Source organism: Drosophila hydei, unplaced genomic scaffold, assembly GCF_003285905.1.
Source record: "Drosophila hydei strain 15085-1641.00,03,60 unplaced genomic scaffold, DhydRS2 tig00008122-arrow-pilon, whole genome shotgun sequence".
NCBI lineage: Eukaryota > Metazoa > Arthropoda > Insecta > Diptera > Drosophilidae > Drosophila > Drosophila hydei.
In genome coordinates, this window is record NW_022045833.1 from 6,221,545 (window position 1) to 6,237,491 (window position 15,947).

The window sequence follows — 15,947 nt, forward strand, 5'->3', positions numbered from 1 at the left end:
AACATTTTAGTTAATTTTTGCCATGTTTTCCGACAACAACAAAAAAACCACCCTACATGATGCCAACATTCAAATTGCTGTCAATAAACTTAAGCTGCGTCTATTGTTTACGAACCAATTGACACAGTTATAATATTTAGTTTTTTTTTTCGTTTTTAACTTTATATGAAAAGGAAATCTCAGCATTAAAATTCCGCCAAATATCAAAGCTAACAGCAGCAGCAGCTCTTGTGTCAGTTATATTTTATGATATTTTTGTTTTTTCGATATGAATATGCATGCCATCATATACAAATAATTATATATGTATATATATATATAAAACCTGCATACATAAACGCCAAACACACGCACGACATCTGTTGTTATAGCAACACATAAAAAAATATAAACATTTGCCAATTGCCCGGCAGCAGCATAAATAACAAACAACATGAATGAATGCAAATTGTATAAAAAAATAAAAATAAAAATATTTATACGCAAAGCATTTTTGAGTTGAAGTAAAAACGTTGCACACTTTTAGGCAGTGCGAGATTTTTCTTAGCCAAGACAACAACCGCGTTAGTGTGGTTAGTGTGGTTGTTGCACAGACTAGATTTCTTTTTGTGAACTATTTGTTTTTAATATATACTCATAATTAATTGAAAAATATATTACTAGTTAAATAATTTATAATTATAAAATAATGATATGAATAAGAAATATGTTTCTTAAGCTAAAACATTCAGGGCCATGCCAGTTGAAACAAATCTATATTTAGAATTGTTTAAATTATGGTCAGATATCAAAGGAAAATATGTCATATTGTCAGTAACATGTGCCATTTTATACTGAAACTTGATATATACTTTAATTATAGTATAATAATAGCTCTGAACAGCTTACTGTTTTTTTTATGATATAAAATGTTTTATACAAAAATATAACAATTTATTCGACAAGTTCAAGTTCCTAATGTTACAGTAATTTTATTTATATCTATCTAGAAGACTGCTAGCTTTTATATTTATACATATTACTTACGGTTCTGCTTCAATGGACTTTAGTTTGGCCACATAATTGGAAGGTATGTAACCCTCTTGACGGGTTTTCTTGCTGCGCGCCAGCCACCAGTCACCCTGTAAATGTAAGTGAACAATATATCAATACAAATTGAATAGAACAGATTGATAAACCCAATTATAAATGTCATATAATGTGAAATAATGAACAATAACAAAAAAAAAAAAACCATGATAAAGATAAAGCTACCAACTAAGTGGCTAGTTATCAAGGGAATTGTATTTTATATAATTGTGAGATAAACGTCAAACTTGATTACAATACTATAGACTATTTATATATATATATATACGCGATACGAGTGTGAGGCATGGGAATCACAGCTGACTCATCAATAAAAAAATCTTGAGCAGAACTAGGAGATATGGCAAGTACTTGAATAACTGGGGAGTTACTTAGATTAAGATTAATATTTTTAATGTTTTATAAGCTTATAACATAATTAAATTTTATAAAAAAAAAAAAACAAAATTTGCAGCAACATTCCTTGCTTTACTCCTAAATTATTTCACAGGAAAACGTTGAAATCTAACAATTTTGTGATTAATTAACAAACAACTCCTCTAGCTGCCGGGTTGTTTTGATTGCTTCTCGTTGTCGTTGGTATTGCATTGAACAACACAACACATTTCACACACTGCGAAAACAGCTTAAACTATAATTAATTTAGCTGTCGTCAAGAGTGAAATAAAAACGAAATCCAAATGAATTAAGATTCGTACAATTTCATTTCGGTTTGTTGTGTTGAAAATCGCGCTAATGCGAAACGTGTTTCGCAGTATTTTGATTAAGCCAACGAGTTATGTCGGTATGGAAGCCTATATACTATATATGAAATACGTATATAAAGTTTAGACTATCAACTGAGGCCACTTGTCCATTTGGAGCGCTGAGTGGTTGGACATAGTTTTCATATTTGTCTGGGCGGGTAATAACAATTTTTACTCAATCGTTTTTGTTGTTCTTCGATTATCAATTATGACTATGGGTGATGAGGGGACCGAGCGGTTTGGCTAGATAAAAAAGAAACAAAAAAATTCGCACATTCACGCAACCAGATGGCAATAACAGTCACCGGCAGCCACGAGGTGGCAGACACGCCAAGCCACAGTTTATGTTTGCTTTAGCAATACCCTGTAAAACAGTGACTGCGTTGGGCATATGGGCTGAATATTTTATGTTATTTATATATGCTGTGTACACATACTAGAGTTTGTATAGCCAATAGAAAGAAGAAAGTCTTGGTGTTATAGTTGAGCATAGTTCACCATACTTTCTTTGTTTCTCAAAAATGGGTTATTGAGTTAAATATAGTATTTACCTATGTACAGGGTATTCTATGGTCGAGAATCTTTTGAACAAATTGAATTAAAAAAATATTGATAAATTCTTGTCGCTTTTGTGATAAGAAAACAAATTACATTTAAGACTTTTTGTTATATAAAATTTGAAGCACTAAAATCTATTTATGGATAAATGTAGAGAAATGACTGAGAAGCAAACAAATTTTTATAGATTCTTCTGGTTAATCTTTCATGTTTTTTAAAATGAAAAACCTGTTAGACTTAAAAAGTGTGAGCAGATATAATATTGGTGACTAAAGTCTATTTATGATCAAATTGTTTTTTACTTTATATTTAATATTTTCTTTTATATTTTATATTTTATATTTTATATTTTATATTTTATATTTATATTTATATTTATATTTTATATTTTATATTTTATATTTTATATTTTATACTTTATATTTTATATTTTATATTTATATTTTATATTTTATATTTTATATTTATATTTATATTTTATATTTTATATTTTATATTTTATATTTTATATTTATATTTATATTTTATATTTTATATTTATATTTATATTTTATATTTTATATTTTATATTTTATATTTTATATTTTATATTTTATATTTTATATTTTATATTTTATATTTTATATTTTATATCTGATTATATTTTACAGGGTAACTTTTAGTCGCTTAATATTTACTTTGCTATGCTTTTATTTATTTTTAGCTTTTTTTCACTTTGCAATTTTGATTACATATTGTGTTTTATATTCGTGCAATTTACCATTCACGCATTCGCTTTGCTTCGTTACAGAAGGAAAAAAGTTGTTGAAAAATAACGAAAATTAAATTAAAACTTTATACAATCGGCATTGTTGGTTTGTTTTGTTAGCTTACGCGCTTTCCATAAAGCTCACCAACAGCAACAACAACAACAACATTTAAGCCAAAACTGGCTTTGCCAAATTTGTGCAGCGCTTTGGCTTGGTCAAAGAAAAAAAAGAAAAAACAGTTAGCTATTCATAGGAATCTAGGCAAAAGGCAACGTGTTTTCAGCTCTCCAAAATGTATTATTAATAATAAATTGCAATTGAATTTTCTATCATGTGCCCAACATCGTAAGATATTCCCTACGCCATCTGACCCTAACTGGAAGTCAAGTGGCTTTTGCTATCATTAGCCTGGGCACACGATAAACTCTGTGGAAAGGTCAATGAACACAACGCACAGTTTTTTTTTAGGGTTCATTGTTTATTTGTTGTTTGCTTTGATTTTATTTGTGCTCTCTCTCTCTCTGTCCCTCTCTGCATGGCCATCGCAGTCTCGCCTTGTGGCTTTACAAGTGCATTTCATAATCGCGTGTTTGTTGCCTTTTGGTAGCAACTGTTGTAAAGTAAATACAATGTGTATATATATATACAATATATATGTACACAAATCTGTGTTTATGTGCGCCTCGATTCCATTGAAAATTAAAGTGATTTTTATTCTAAGATACGTTTTGAAAGTGAAATAGCTAGCATTCGGCTTCTCTTTTGTTGTTGGCTTAAGAACAGCATTTCAGACTTTTTCGAGATTTACATTAATGATTGCTGTTCTAGTTAGTTTAAGTCGAGAATTTTACCGCTAACCCTAGCCACAGATAAGACATTGACCCAAAACATGGACATTCACTCGATTTATATACAGTTGGATGAAGTTCTCAGATTTGTTTCTTATAAATATTGATTATCATTTTATGTATTTTTATTGTCAATTCAATGGGGCAAGAATTCTCAAAGAATTTATTATATTGCACAAAAATATTTTTTTTTTTAACTTATTTTTATAAATTGTAAGAATTCTCGAAGAAACTGTTTAATTTATGTAATGAACTAGTTTTAATTTGAATTATAACAAGAGTTTCAGATTTGTTTGCTATCTTATATATCTTATTCACATATAAATTCTTCTGTATCTTAAGCCTTAACTTGCATTTTGTTATTTATAGAACAAAAAGTCTATACATAAACTTTCTGACTAAGAGACTGCAACAGCAAACAAAGGAAGGCTGTAAGGGCGTCTAATCGCTCCGGCTCTTTCTCTCTATCTCCACCTCTTTCAGTCTCTGTCTTTCGCTTTGTAAAGTCGGTTATCCTTGAAGGGTTTCACTTAGCTTCCTGTTGAGCCCAGAAGCGATTGCTGTGCTCCAACATATGAAAGCAACTCACTTTTATTATATTTTCTTCTGCTTCTTCCTCTTGTACACGCAGAGAATTTGCAATATGCAAGCGACAAAAGCTGCAGAAGTATGTGTGTTGTGTGTGTGTAAATCTCGGCGTGAGTGTGCAGTGTGTGTATGTTGTGCTGGGTGTTTATGCTTTGCTTCTCGGCCAAATGACAATGAACGAACAGAAGACGACGCCGACGCCGACGACGCTGAGGCACACCCATAAAATATTTTAACATACAATTTTGATTTCTATGCATGACGTTGAGCCGAGCGAAAAAACCGTTTTCAAAAGGAAGTCGTGCTGCTTTTTGCATACCCATTAAAATCGATTAGAAAGGGTTTGTAGAAACTGTGGTAAGAATCTCTTATATACCTCTGGCCAAACACGTTTATCTCGATAACACTTCGATAAATATCGATTTATATATGTAACGAACAGAGAGAATAACTTATATACCATAAGCAAAAATTTTTAGAACTATTTGTAGTTACTTTAATATATAAGAAAATAATCGCACATGAATATATATGTATAAATATATTTATAGGGTATCTATGAAAGAAACCATAGAAGTTACTATCGAAGTTAATTTACTATCAAATTTAAGCGGAGGAGCTGGTAAAATAGTTACATATACAGGGTATCTTATAGCCTAGCAATGGCATTTTTGTGCTGTTTATAGACATACATATCTCAATATTTATTATACTTATATATAAATCAATGTGTATAAAATGCCCTTTAAATACAGATAAGAATACAAATATGAATATGGATTAAAGCTGCTGGCAGCTAAGTAAAGGGTATATGCTTGCCAAACACAACTGTCTCGAGCGCATTTCTTTAGCCTTTTTGCTTGGTGTTTGCTAAGTTTAATGCCGTTTGCTTGTCTGCATCTTGTTGTTGTTGGGCTAACAATTGTTGCTGCTGCTGTTGTAGCATAAGTAGCATCAGCAGTAACAGTAGTAGTAATAGCAGCTGTTGTTGTTGTTGCTGTTGTTGCAGTTGCACGTTAATTAAACGCCGCTGCAGGCCGCACAGCAACCGGAAACAGCAGCAGCGAGCTACTAGCTGATGACTTTATTCGCTGACAGTTGTCAGAGATGGAGCCAGAGAGAGAAAGAGAGAGAGAGGTGTGAGAGGTTGCGCGCTCTGCCTCCATTTCTCTCTAGAGAGAGTGTGAGTGAAATGTTGATGGGTTCAATTATGAGGGCCTCAGCTAGAAATTGCAGCATATTATATAGCTCAAACTGCTGGCCATTCCGCTGCGAACGCGCAACTCTTGGCCAGATGCCAAAATGTTGGACGACGTCATGCCTTTAGGCGCCGCCACTTGTCTGAGCAGTCAGCGAGGCGGCCGCAATTGGCCAACTGCCACGCCTCTTTGCCCCCTCGCAACCTGGTCAACAGATCAGCCCGTAAGGTGGTCATGGCTGCTGACGTAAACGCTTTAAATATGCATGCCACAATATTTATCTCAGTGTGCGGCTGAGTCTTGAGCAAAGAGTTGAATGCGCCTTATGTCACAATAGCAGCAGCGAAGCCACCCAAAAGGTGGGGCTAGGTGGGTGGGTTGGTGGTTGTTTGGTTGAGTGGGTGTTGCTAATGTATGCTGCGACCTCCACATGGCTAATCATAGCACTTTTTTGTACTAAAAAATATGTCAGCTATTAGCATTTTTTTCTGTTTTTTTTTTTTGGTCTTTGCTGTCTGGCAGCTGTTAGCAAGTGTCTGTACTTTGTTGTACTGTTTTTTTTTCAAGTGTAGCTGCTGCAGTTGCTGCTTTAATTACGAACGAAAGCAAAAACTAACAGAATTGGTTGCTGCTGTTGAAGTAGCGATGTAAAGCCTCTTTTATGCTGGTCCACGGAAGTGATAAAAGAGTCGTGCATGCATGAATGGAAAGCATTTCACCGATAAGAAAGTTGCAGGCTAAAAATTTGCAATATATTGAACGAATATATATATTATATAGAAAATCAATTTATACTGAGAGTTGGTTCAAACGAAATTAATATAACTTCTAAAGTTTTACAGCTAAAGCCCCGCATATCTCTATAAATTAGTTAAAATCTATATAGCTATACATACGAATTGTTGGCTTTAGCAGTTGGTTCATGTTGCGTAGTTTTCCAGAGTATAAACTACATATACTAATTTTATCGTAAGTTGAACTATTTCTGAGTGCTTGAGAGGGCATTATGCGGTCGCTTGAAGCCTACTTCAATATTCTTATTCAATATTCTTATATAAAAGCATTATATCTTATAAGTCCAACTCAAAGCTAAGCTAAGCTAAATTAATACATCTTTAGCTGTCTATAAATAAACAGCCATTAACTGAGCTAAGCAGCTGTGTTTCTTCTATAAATAACTAGTTACTCATTATCACTGCTTAACTAGTTAGACTCTTTTCGCTAGGGTATATGCATACCAAATATATATAAGACGAAAACCAGACAGACCTCGTTGCATACAAAAAATGCAGTCTGTAGTATTACGAGATGGCATTTTAGAGTTTGGGTTTTTGTTGGCGGCTGGTTTTATGAGTTGGTTCAAGTGGCGAGTGGCATGTGGCAAGTGGCAAGTGGCGGCCGCAATTACAGCGTCTGGTTTTCTGCCAGCTCTCAACTGCCAAACTTCCAACAAAGTAAGAAAAAAAAAACCAAATGACATTGAAACAAAAAGCGTAGGAAAATCAAAAACAGACCAAAAAAAAGAGTAAAAAGTTGCAAATTATAGCTGAGATTGGTTTTTCTCTTTTTGCTTTGTGGCTAGCTGCCTCGTATGACGCATTGCATAAAATTGTGGACTTTCGAGAGAAAATACAGCAATTTAAAGCGGAAGAAGCTCGCAGTAGAGCGATAAATTAAATTGTGATAAATAAATAAATAATATACATAATGTAAAATTAATACTCATGCTTGAGAGAAACAAATAGAACCAATGATAAATTGGTGGTTAAGAATATTTAAGAGTATTGTATATTGTTCAAGAAAATTATTTATTAAGTACTAATTATTATTTATTATTTATTATTTATTATTTATTATTTATTATTTATTATTTATTATTTATTATTTATTATTTATTATTTATTATTTATTATTTATTATTTATTATTTATTATTTATTATTTATTATTTATTATTTATTATTTATTATTTATTATTTATTATTTATTATTTATTATTTATTATTTATTATTTATAATTTATTATTTATTATTTATTATTTATTATTTTGCAATTTATTGTTTATTATTGTTATTTAGTCTCAAATTCTGCAAACAAAATATATCGAACAAACAATCAAAAACTATCGATAAGTAAATGCGATAAGCATTCGTGAGGTAAATACAAAAGCAAAAAACTCATAACATGGCATTTGCATGACTAAAAGCAAAATAACTGTTCATGATTAAACATGAAAAATTGCATGCAGAGCGGTGAGCGCAGCGCGCATTGGCTTCAACGAATCGAATAATTAAAGCTTTCACAAACTTTTAAACGAACTTCAAATTTATGCACAGCTACAAAAAAGTTTGAGCGAATCCAATTGGATGAATGTTTTTTTTATTGGAATTAATGTATCTACAAAATATTTTGCTTGATAAGATATTTGACTCAATAAGTGTTATCAGTCAACAGTCTCTCTCTTTCTCTCTCTAACATTTTGATTGTGATTCACTCACCTGTGTGTCATTCAGTATCTCCAAATGTTCACCCTTGCGGAAGCTCAAGTCCTCGTCTGTGCGCGCATCATAATCGTAGAGGGCTACAAATATTTTTGCATTCGCATTGGCCGCATCGCTTTCTGGTATCTGGGGTACCGGACGTATTTGCTCAGCCGGCTGTCCGGGCATGGGCATTGCTATTTGCGGCACACCCACACCGACGCCCACAACGCCAATGCTGGCGCCGGGATCATCGAGCGGATTGCGCACATCGCCAGCATGCGGTTTATCGTTGTCCGGTTTCTGTGTGCGTAGACAGTTGCCCATTGTGTGCTTAGGAGGTTTTAGAAGATTCGCTGAAGTTCGAGTCGGAGCTGGAGACGCTCAGTATACAATTTGTGACGTATTAAATGCAATGAATGGAAGCCAAGTTGTTGCTATTTCTGTTGTGGAGTAACGGTTACTTTCACTCACACATACAGCTGAATGCACGCCAATTACAATTCAATTGCACTCGTTTGTTTATACTGAGGACGACACACACACGCACACTTTTATATACATATGTGTGTGCACACCAGTTCACAATTGGTTGTTGTTGTTGCTTATTTGCTCACTCGCGATCAACTGGGGTGTTGGCACTTATCTCTCTCGCTCTTTTGCCTATGTTTGCTGCGCGTCGAGCCTAGCGCGTCGTCAGTTAATTAATGTGTTAATATATGGGCTTATTGTGTGTGATGTTGTTGTTGCGATTTATTATTACACGCACTGCTGTCTATTGCTATTATAATTTATTGCAGCACTCTCTAACTATATTAAATGCTTAAACATTCACACACACTCACACGGACGGCGTATGTATTTTTCTGAATTTTTGCATGTATGCGTGTGTATATGTGCTGTATGTGTGTGATGCTGATGGCCAAACAACAAGACGAACGCGACCATTAAAAAAACAATTCAAAAACACTGATAAACTATTGAAGCACATGCACACATTATTATACTAATATTTTTCGATCACTTATTGCATTTCTTTTACATTTTTAAGTTATTTAATTTACGAGTTTCAGCTGCAGCGAAAATGGCTCCCCGATGAAAACCTGCGCGACAGTCGATAGCACTGCCAAAGCGATAGCATCGATACGTATGTGCCCACAACAGACTTGCAAAGCGATATGCGTCGGAATGCAACATCAAGAGTTATAATCGAATAATGTTAAATTAAATTCTGTTGAATATTGATATATAACAGCTGTTAAATTGAAATATATACTGTTTTACTTAAATACACAAATTACAAATATATTGAGTTGTACGATTATTTCAAATATTATTTAAGGAAAATATATCTATATAATATATTTTGAAATTATGATTAATTTAAAAAATGTATTTAATATGTTTGAATGTTATTAACATATTAAACTTATCGAATGTTCTTAATGTGTTTAAAATGATTCAATGGTTTTTTTGAGCGAACTATTGAGTCAAACTGACTCTTTCTAGGAGTTTCATTCTTTATATGACAAGCGTTTGGGTTGGACTCATATATAGTGTCAATATTATTTTCCCTAAATATATAATTTCTCAAAATGGATATAAAGTCTTTTCTGTTTTCATATTGTGCCAAGAATCAAACAGATCCCAAGTTCGAAGTGCGGCCTATCGGTAAGTGTAGGAAATGTTCCAAGAACCGGCTAGAATTTTCAAGTATTATTGATTTTTAAGGACCCAAACACCGCCAACGTTTTCTGTGCGAAGTACGCGTCGATCAGTGTCCTTACGTGGCCGTTGGCAATTCTACTAACAAAAAGGATGCCGAGAAGAACGCCTCACGGGATTTTGTTAACTATTTGGTGCGCGTTGGCAAGCTAAATGCAAAAGATGTGCCGGTTGATCCAACTGCTCCGGCAGTTGATGGCGGCGATGGTCATGCCGGACGCATGTCAGGCGGTCAGCAGCGTCGTTTCTTCGGCGATTCATCGGGTCCACAAGATTTGGGTGAAGCCTATCGCCCGCTCAATCATGACGGTGGCCGCAATCGCTTCAACATCATCGATCATGTTCAAGAGCAAAAGGATATGAATGAAGCCGAATCGATAGATGTAAATGCAGCCATTCACGGCAATTGGACCATTGAAAATGCCAAAGATCGTCTGAATATATATAAGCAATCAAATAATATTAGAGATGACTACAAATATACGCCCGTGGGACCGGATCACGCGAGGTACGTAACAGCCAGGCAACATCAACCAACAACTCGATTGGGTATAACCATTCATCCATGTATCTATTATGATTTATCCTTTTTTTTTTTGTTTATGGCAAGCTGCGCACTGGATTTAGCGTTTGTTTCGTCCTAAATCTGGAGCGCAGCTCGCAGTTATCGACAAAAATTGGCTTGCTGTGCGCAATTCGTGAACAAGCATTGAAATTTTACAATGAGTACAATGTGCCTAAGCATACGACTACAGTACATGCTCGATAAGGTGAACACACAAATCGGATATAATAAACTATATATAGGAAAGTTCTTAAGATTCAGGGTTCCGATTCCATTTAAAACGACATATCTATAAACTACAGCCACAATAATCTTTTATACCAGTTTTTTGCTAAATAACTTAATGGGAAGTCAAGTTATTTGAGGTAGTTTTTATGGTAGGAGTATACAAAAACTATTTATTTGCTTTGAACAAAATTATAACAAATTAATTAAACATATTCTTTTCGCTTTATCTCCTATGCTTCTATATGTTTGTGTGCATATATAGAGTAGTTGCATCTATCGAGCGTGTACTGTACTTACATATTATAACTGCAACGCGGCTGGGCTTTCAGAGCGAGCTGGCACAACAAATACAAAAGACACAGGTCTGAACAAATATCAGACAATATGCACAGATATATATATACATATATATTATATATATACTGAATGATTGACTGATCAAGCCTGATATTGAGCTACATATAATATCCATATGTGCGCAATGTCGCTCTGAAAGCTAGCGGCAAACGTGAGAGAGAGAGGGCTAAAGAGAGCGTTCCCATCAATTGCGCACAGCAGGTCCTAAATTTGGATGGTAAGTGTAAAAAGGAAGCGAGAATCTTGAGCTTTAAAGAAATTCTTAAATTAAATGATCTAATGCATTCAAACGCTAGGAGCTTCATGGCGGAGCTATCCATATTCGTGCCGGCTCTTAACCGCAAGGTAACAGCACGTGAAACGGGCTCCAATAAGAAATCGGCCAGCAAATCGTGTGCCCTCTCGCTGGTGCGTCAGCTATTCCATCTAAAGGTAATCGAGGCTTTTAGCGGCACACTCAAAAAGAAGAAGGATGAACAGCTCAAGCCATATCCGGTTAAGTTGAGGCAAGAGCTGGTCGACGAGGTGGATGAGGTCATTAAGGATTTGGATTTGCCGGTGGTTAGTCCACGCAACATCAAAGTGGACCCAGACGGAGCAACCATGTCTCTAATTGTAAGCGTTAGCCAAGCTGTCGAGATCTCTACTAATCTCTCATCTCTATAGGTGTCTCAGAATCGCCTGGATATGAATCAGGAGACGGATGCACGTCAGGAGCACATCGCTGTTATACCCTGGACACCGCCGCAGTCCAATTGGAATGCCTGGCATGCTTGCAACATTGATGAAGGTGAACTGGCCAATGTCACCGTCGATCAACTGTCCATCGAATATGAGCGACAGCTACGCGAACGCCGTCAAAATAATACCGAATACAGACAATTCTTGGAATTTCGTGAAAAGCTGCCAATAGCAGCAATGCGCTCAGAGATCATGACCGCCATCAATGAGAATCCGGTGGTGATTATACGTGGCAATACGGGCTGCGGCAAGACCACGCAGATTGCCCAATATATATTGGATGATTATATTAGCACGGGTCAGGGTGGCTATGCCAACATCTATGTCACCCAACCACGTCGCATTTCGGCCATATCCGTGGCAGAGCGTGTGTCACGCGAACGTTGCGAACAGTTGGGCGAAACTGTGGGCTATTCCGTGCGCTTTGAATCCGTATTTCCGCGTCCATACGGCGCCATACTCTTTTGCACCGTGGGCGTGCTATTGCGCAAGCTGGAGGCAGGTTTGCGCGGCATCTCGCACATCATTGTGGATGAGATACACGAGCGTGATGTCAACAGCGACTTCCTGCTGGTCATACTCAGAGATATGGTGGCCACCTATCCGGATTTACATAGTACGTTAACTCGCATATCATCCTCCCTATGCCCAAGCTCATTTTATTTTCCATTTACCTAGTTATTTTGATGTCTGCTACCATTGATACAACGCTCTTTTCGAAATACTTTGGCGATTGCCCCGTGTTGGAGGTGCCTGGACGCGCTTTTCCTGTGCAGCAGTTCTTCTTGGAGGACATCATACAAATGACCGGCTTTGTGCCGTCAGCTGAGTCGCGTCGCAAGCGCAAAGAGGCCGACGATGAGGAACAGCTGTTGCTCAGGGACAACCAGGAGGACGGCGAACTGAATTTAAATAAGGTTTGCGAGGAAAAGTATTCGGTGCAGACCCGCAATGCCATGGCCATGCTATCCGAGTCGGATGTCAGCTTCGAGCTGCTCGAATCCCTTTTGCTGCACATCAAATCCAAGAATATACCGGGTGCCATACTTGTCTTTCTGCCCGGCTGGAATTTGATTTTCGCTCTGATGAAGTTCCTGCAGAGCTCGCCGAATTTTGGCAATTCAGAATATCGCATATTGCCGTGTCACTCGCAGATACCGCGCGATGATCAGCGCAAGGTCTTCGAACCTGTCCCGGATGGCGTTACAAAGATTATACTGTCCACAAATATTGCCGAGACTTCGATTACCATCGATGATATCGTCTTCGTAGTGGATATATGCAAGGCGCGCATGAAGCTCTTCACTTCGCACAACAATCTGACCAGCTATGCCACCGTGTGGGCCAGCAAAACGAATCTGGAGCAGCGCAAGGGACGTGCTGGACGTGTGCGTCCAGGCTTTTGCTTCACCATGTGCTCGCGTGCACGATTTGCTCAACTGGAGGAGAACTTGACGCCCGAGATGTTCCGCACGCCACTCCATGAAATCGCATTGACTGTGAAGCTCTTGCGCTTGGGTGCAATTCATCATTTTCTGTCCAAGGCACTGGAGCCGCCGCCCGTGGACGCTGTCATCGAGGCTGAGGTGTTGCTACGTGAGATGCGCTGCCTGGATGCCGATGATCAGTTGACGCCGCTGGGTCGCCTGCTCGCACGTCTGCCCATTGAGCCAAGGCTGGGCAAGATGTTGGTGCTGGGCGCAGTATTTGGCTGTGCTGATCTGGTGGCCAGCATGGCCTCCTATTCCAGCACCTTCTCCGAGGTCTTTTCTCTAGACATTGGCCAGCGACGTTTGGCTGCCCATCAAAAAGCATTGAGTGGACGCAAGTGTTCCGATCACGTGGCCATGATCGTCGCCGCACAGATGTGGCAGAGCGCCAAGAATCGTGGGGATATCGAGGAGGCACGCTTCTGCGACTGGAAAGGTCTGCAATTGTCCACGATGAATGTAATGTTCGATGCCAAGATGCAATTGCTCGACTTGCTGCTGCAGGCGGGCTTTCCAGAGGAGTGCATGGTGCCCCATAAGGTGGATGCCAATGCAGATGATCCCGAATTGGATATATCATTGGCTCTACTCTGCTTGGGCCTCTATCCGAACATCTGTGTGCACAAGGAGAAGCGCAAGGTATTGACCACCGAATCGAAGGCGGCGCTGCTGCACAAGACCTCGGTGAACTGCAGCAACCTGGCGGTTACCTTTCCCTATCCATTCTTCGTCTTTGGCGAGAAAATACGCACACGCGCTGTCTCCTGCAAGCAAATGTCAATGGTGTCTCCACTGCAGGTCATGATCTTTGGCTGTCGTAAGATCGATCTTGCGTCCAATGGCCTGGTGCGTGTGGACAACTGGCTGAACTTTGACATCGATCCGGAACATGCCGCGAAAATCGGCGCCTTAAAGCCGGCGCTAGAGGATCTGATTACCATTGCCTGCGATAATCCCGCTAGTGTGCTACAACTTTCTGAGCCGTACGCTCGCCTGGTGCGTGTCGTCCGGGATCTCTGCGTACAAAATGCTGGCGACTATCAGCTGGTTCGCGAATCGAGCGTATTGCCTTATATGTCACGTGGCGGCGTTGAGAGCGGCCGCGGAGGTGGCGGCGGACCAGCTAAGCGTGGACGCTTTGACTGTGGATCAAATTATGGCAATAGCTCAGGCAGAAACGGAGGGGCAGGCGGAGGCGGGGGCGGATGCGGAGCCCGCAGCTATGGCAATCGCACAGGTGGTTACAATAATGGAGGTGGCCAATGCGGAGGTCGTTTTAACAACCGAGGACTCGGCGGAGCACGTTACTTTCATGCAAACTACAATAATGTGGGAGGAGGAGGAGGTGGAGGGTTCAATAATGGCGGAGGCAGTGGAGGCAGTGGAGGCTTCAATAATGCTGGAGGAAGTGGAGGCTTCAATAATGGTGGCGGAGGTGGTCGCTATAATAATGAAGACGTAGCTGGTGTTGACTACAATAATGAAGATAGCAACTCCAATAGTGGAGTAGGCGGATATAATAACGAAGGGGGAAGCGGCGGCGGCAGCAGCTATAACATCAGAGGAGGTGGTGGCTACAACAGCGGCGGAGGTAATCAGTTTAACAGTGGAGGAGGAGGAGAAAGCTATAACCAAGGCGGAGTCAACAGTGGCTACAATGAAGGATTGGGCAACAGTGGCTACAATCAAGGATCGAGCAGCAGTGGCTACAATCAAGGCGGAGTCAACAGTGGCTACAATCAAGGAGCAGGCAACAGTGGCTACAATCAAGGATCAGACAACGGTTACAATCAAGGATCAGACAACGGTTACAATCAAGGATCAGACAACGGTTACAATCAAGGAGCAGGCAGCAGTGGCTACAATCAAGGAGCAGGTAACAGTGGCTACAATCAAGGAGCAGGCAACAGTGGCTACAGCCAAGGAAGAAACAACTATAATAACAGATCAAACAATGGCTACAACAATTTCCAAAGCGGTGAAGGCGGCAATTGGGGCAGCTTTACCAATCGTCGCTATTGAAATTATGCTTAACGTTTAAAAACACCTTGTGCTACGTATTATAATTATTACTATGTCTGATTACATTTAAAATAAATAATATAGCTACTATTACGAAATGTATACAGCAAATAAAAATAAATATTATACTCAAATTTGAACTTTGTTATCGATTGCAATAGAGGGGTTTAATTATCGATGATTCATGGCGCGCTTGAGGTGCTTGCTAAATAACTAGTTTTCTGCGGTTTAAATTTGTTAAGCATTGCTAATCTTGCTGCAACTAAATTGCTGGTTACGTATTATTACAGTTGTCATCGCAGCTAATACATATTATGATATTCCTTGATTAAACTTTTTTATATCAGTTGAACACATTTGCCGTTAGATTTTAACAAAATATTTATATCGATTGTGCAACCAGGGCTGCAGCTAAATACTTAGTCGTTCATGCAGAAACTTTGTACATTTAATTTTTATATATTACAATTAGGCCTTCAAATTTTGGTATAATATAACGGTTTAATTTTATGCATTATATTTTAAATATTTTTAAATATAACAGCAATTTAAACAGTTTGAT

The 15,947-nt window shown here is 38.1% G+C and overlaps 2 protein-coding genes across 4 annotated transcripts in view; one reads left to right on the forward strand and one right to left on the reverse strand.

Annotated features, from left to right (window-relative positions):
* The window catches only part of LOC111603185 (tyrosine-protein kinase Src42A), a 52,816-nt gene extending 43,439 nt beyond the window's left edge, over window positions 1-9,377 (reverse strand). For both annotated transcript variants that reach the window (XM_023320680.2, XM_023320672.2), the window contains exons 1-2: window positions 8,276-9,377; window positions 1,027-1,121 (exon numbers count right to left, since the gene is read on the reverse strand). In XM_023320680.2, coding sequence (XP_023176448.1) covers window positions 1,027-1,121; window positions 8,276-8,584 — 404 coding nt within the window. In that variant the 5' untranslated portion in view covers window positions 8,585-9,377. The remainder of the gene's footprint in view (window positions 1-1,026; window positions 1,122-8,275) is intronic.
* A 381-nt stretch (window positions 9,378-9,758) lies between these two features.
* Window positions 9,759-15,489, forward strand: LOC111603406 (dosage compensation regulator). Of its 2 annotated transcripts, XM_023320980.2 has the most exons (5): window positions 9,759-9,928; window positions 9,989-10,490; window positions 11,429-11,747; window positions 11,799-12,489; window positions 12,552-15,489. In XM_023320980.2, the coding sequence occupies exons 1-5, from the start codon at window positions 9,853-9,855 to the stop codon at window positions 15,383-15,385; spliced, it is 4,422 nt and encodes a 1,473-aa protein (XP_023176748.2). In that variant the 5' UTR covers window positions 9,759-9,852; the 3' UTR covers window positions 15,386-15,489. The 2 variants fall into 2 exon arrangements, with proteins under 2 accessions (XP_023176748.2, XP_023176758.1); XM_023320990.2 differs by lacking the exons at window positions 9,759-9,928; window positions 9,989-10,490 and adding an exon at window positions 11,329-11,349.
* Window positions 15,490-15,947: the final 458 nt, after the last annotated feature.

Bases quoted from the DNA above. Each gene is read 5' to 3' on its own strand.
- LOC111603406 (XM_023320980.2), top strand. From the start codon at position 9,853: ATGGATATAAAGTCTTTTCTGTTTTCATATTGTGCCAAGAATCAAACA. The intron at 9,929-9,988 runs GTAAGTGTAGGA...TTGATTTTTAAG, and splicing joins GTTCGAAGTGCGGCCTATCG to GACCCAAACACCGCCAACGT. The intron at 10,491-11,428 runs GTACGTAACAGC...TTCAAACGCTAG, and splicing joins GTGGGACCGGATCACGCGAG to GAGCTTCATGGCGGAGCTAT.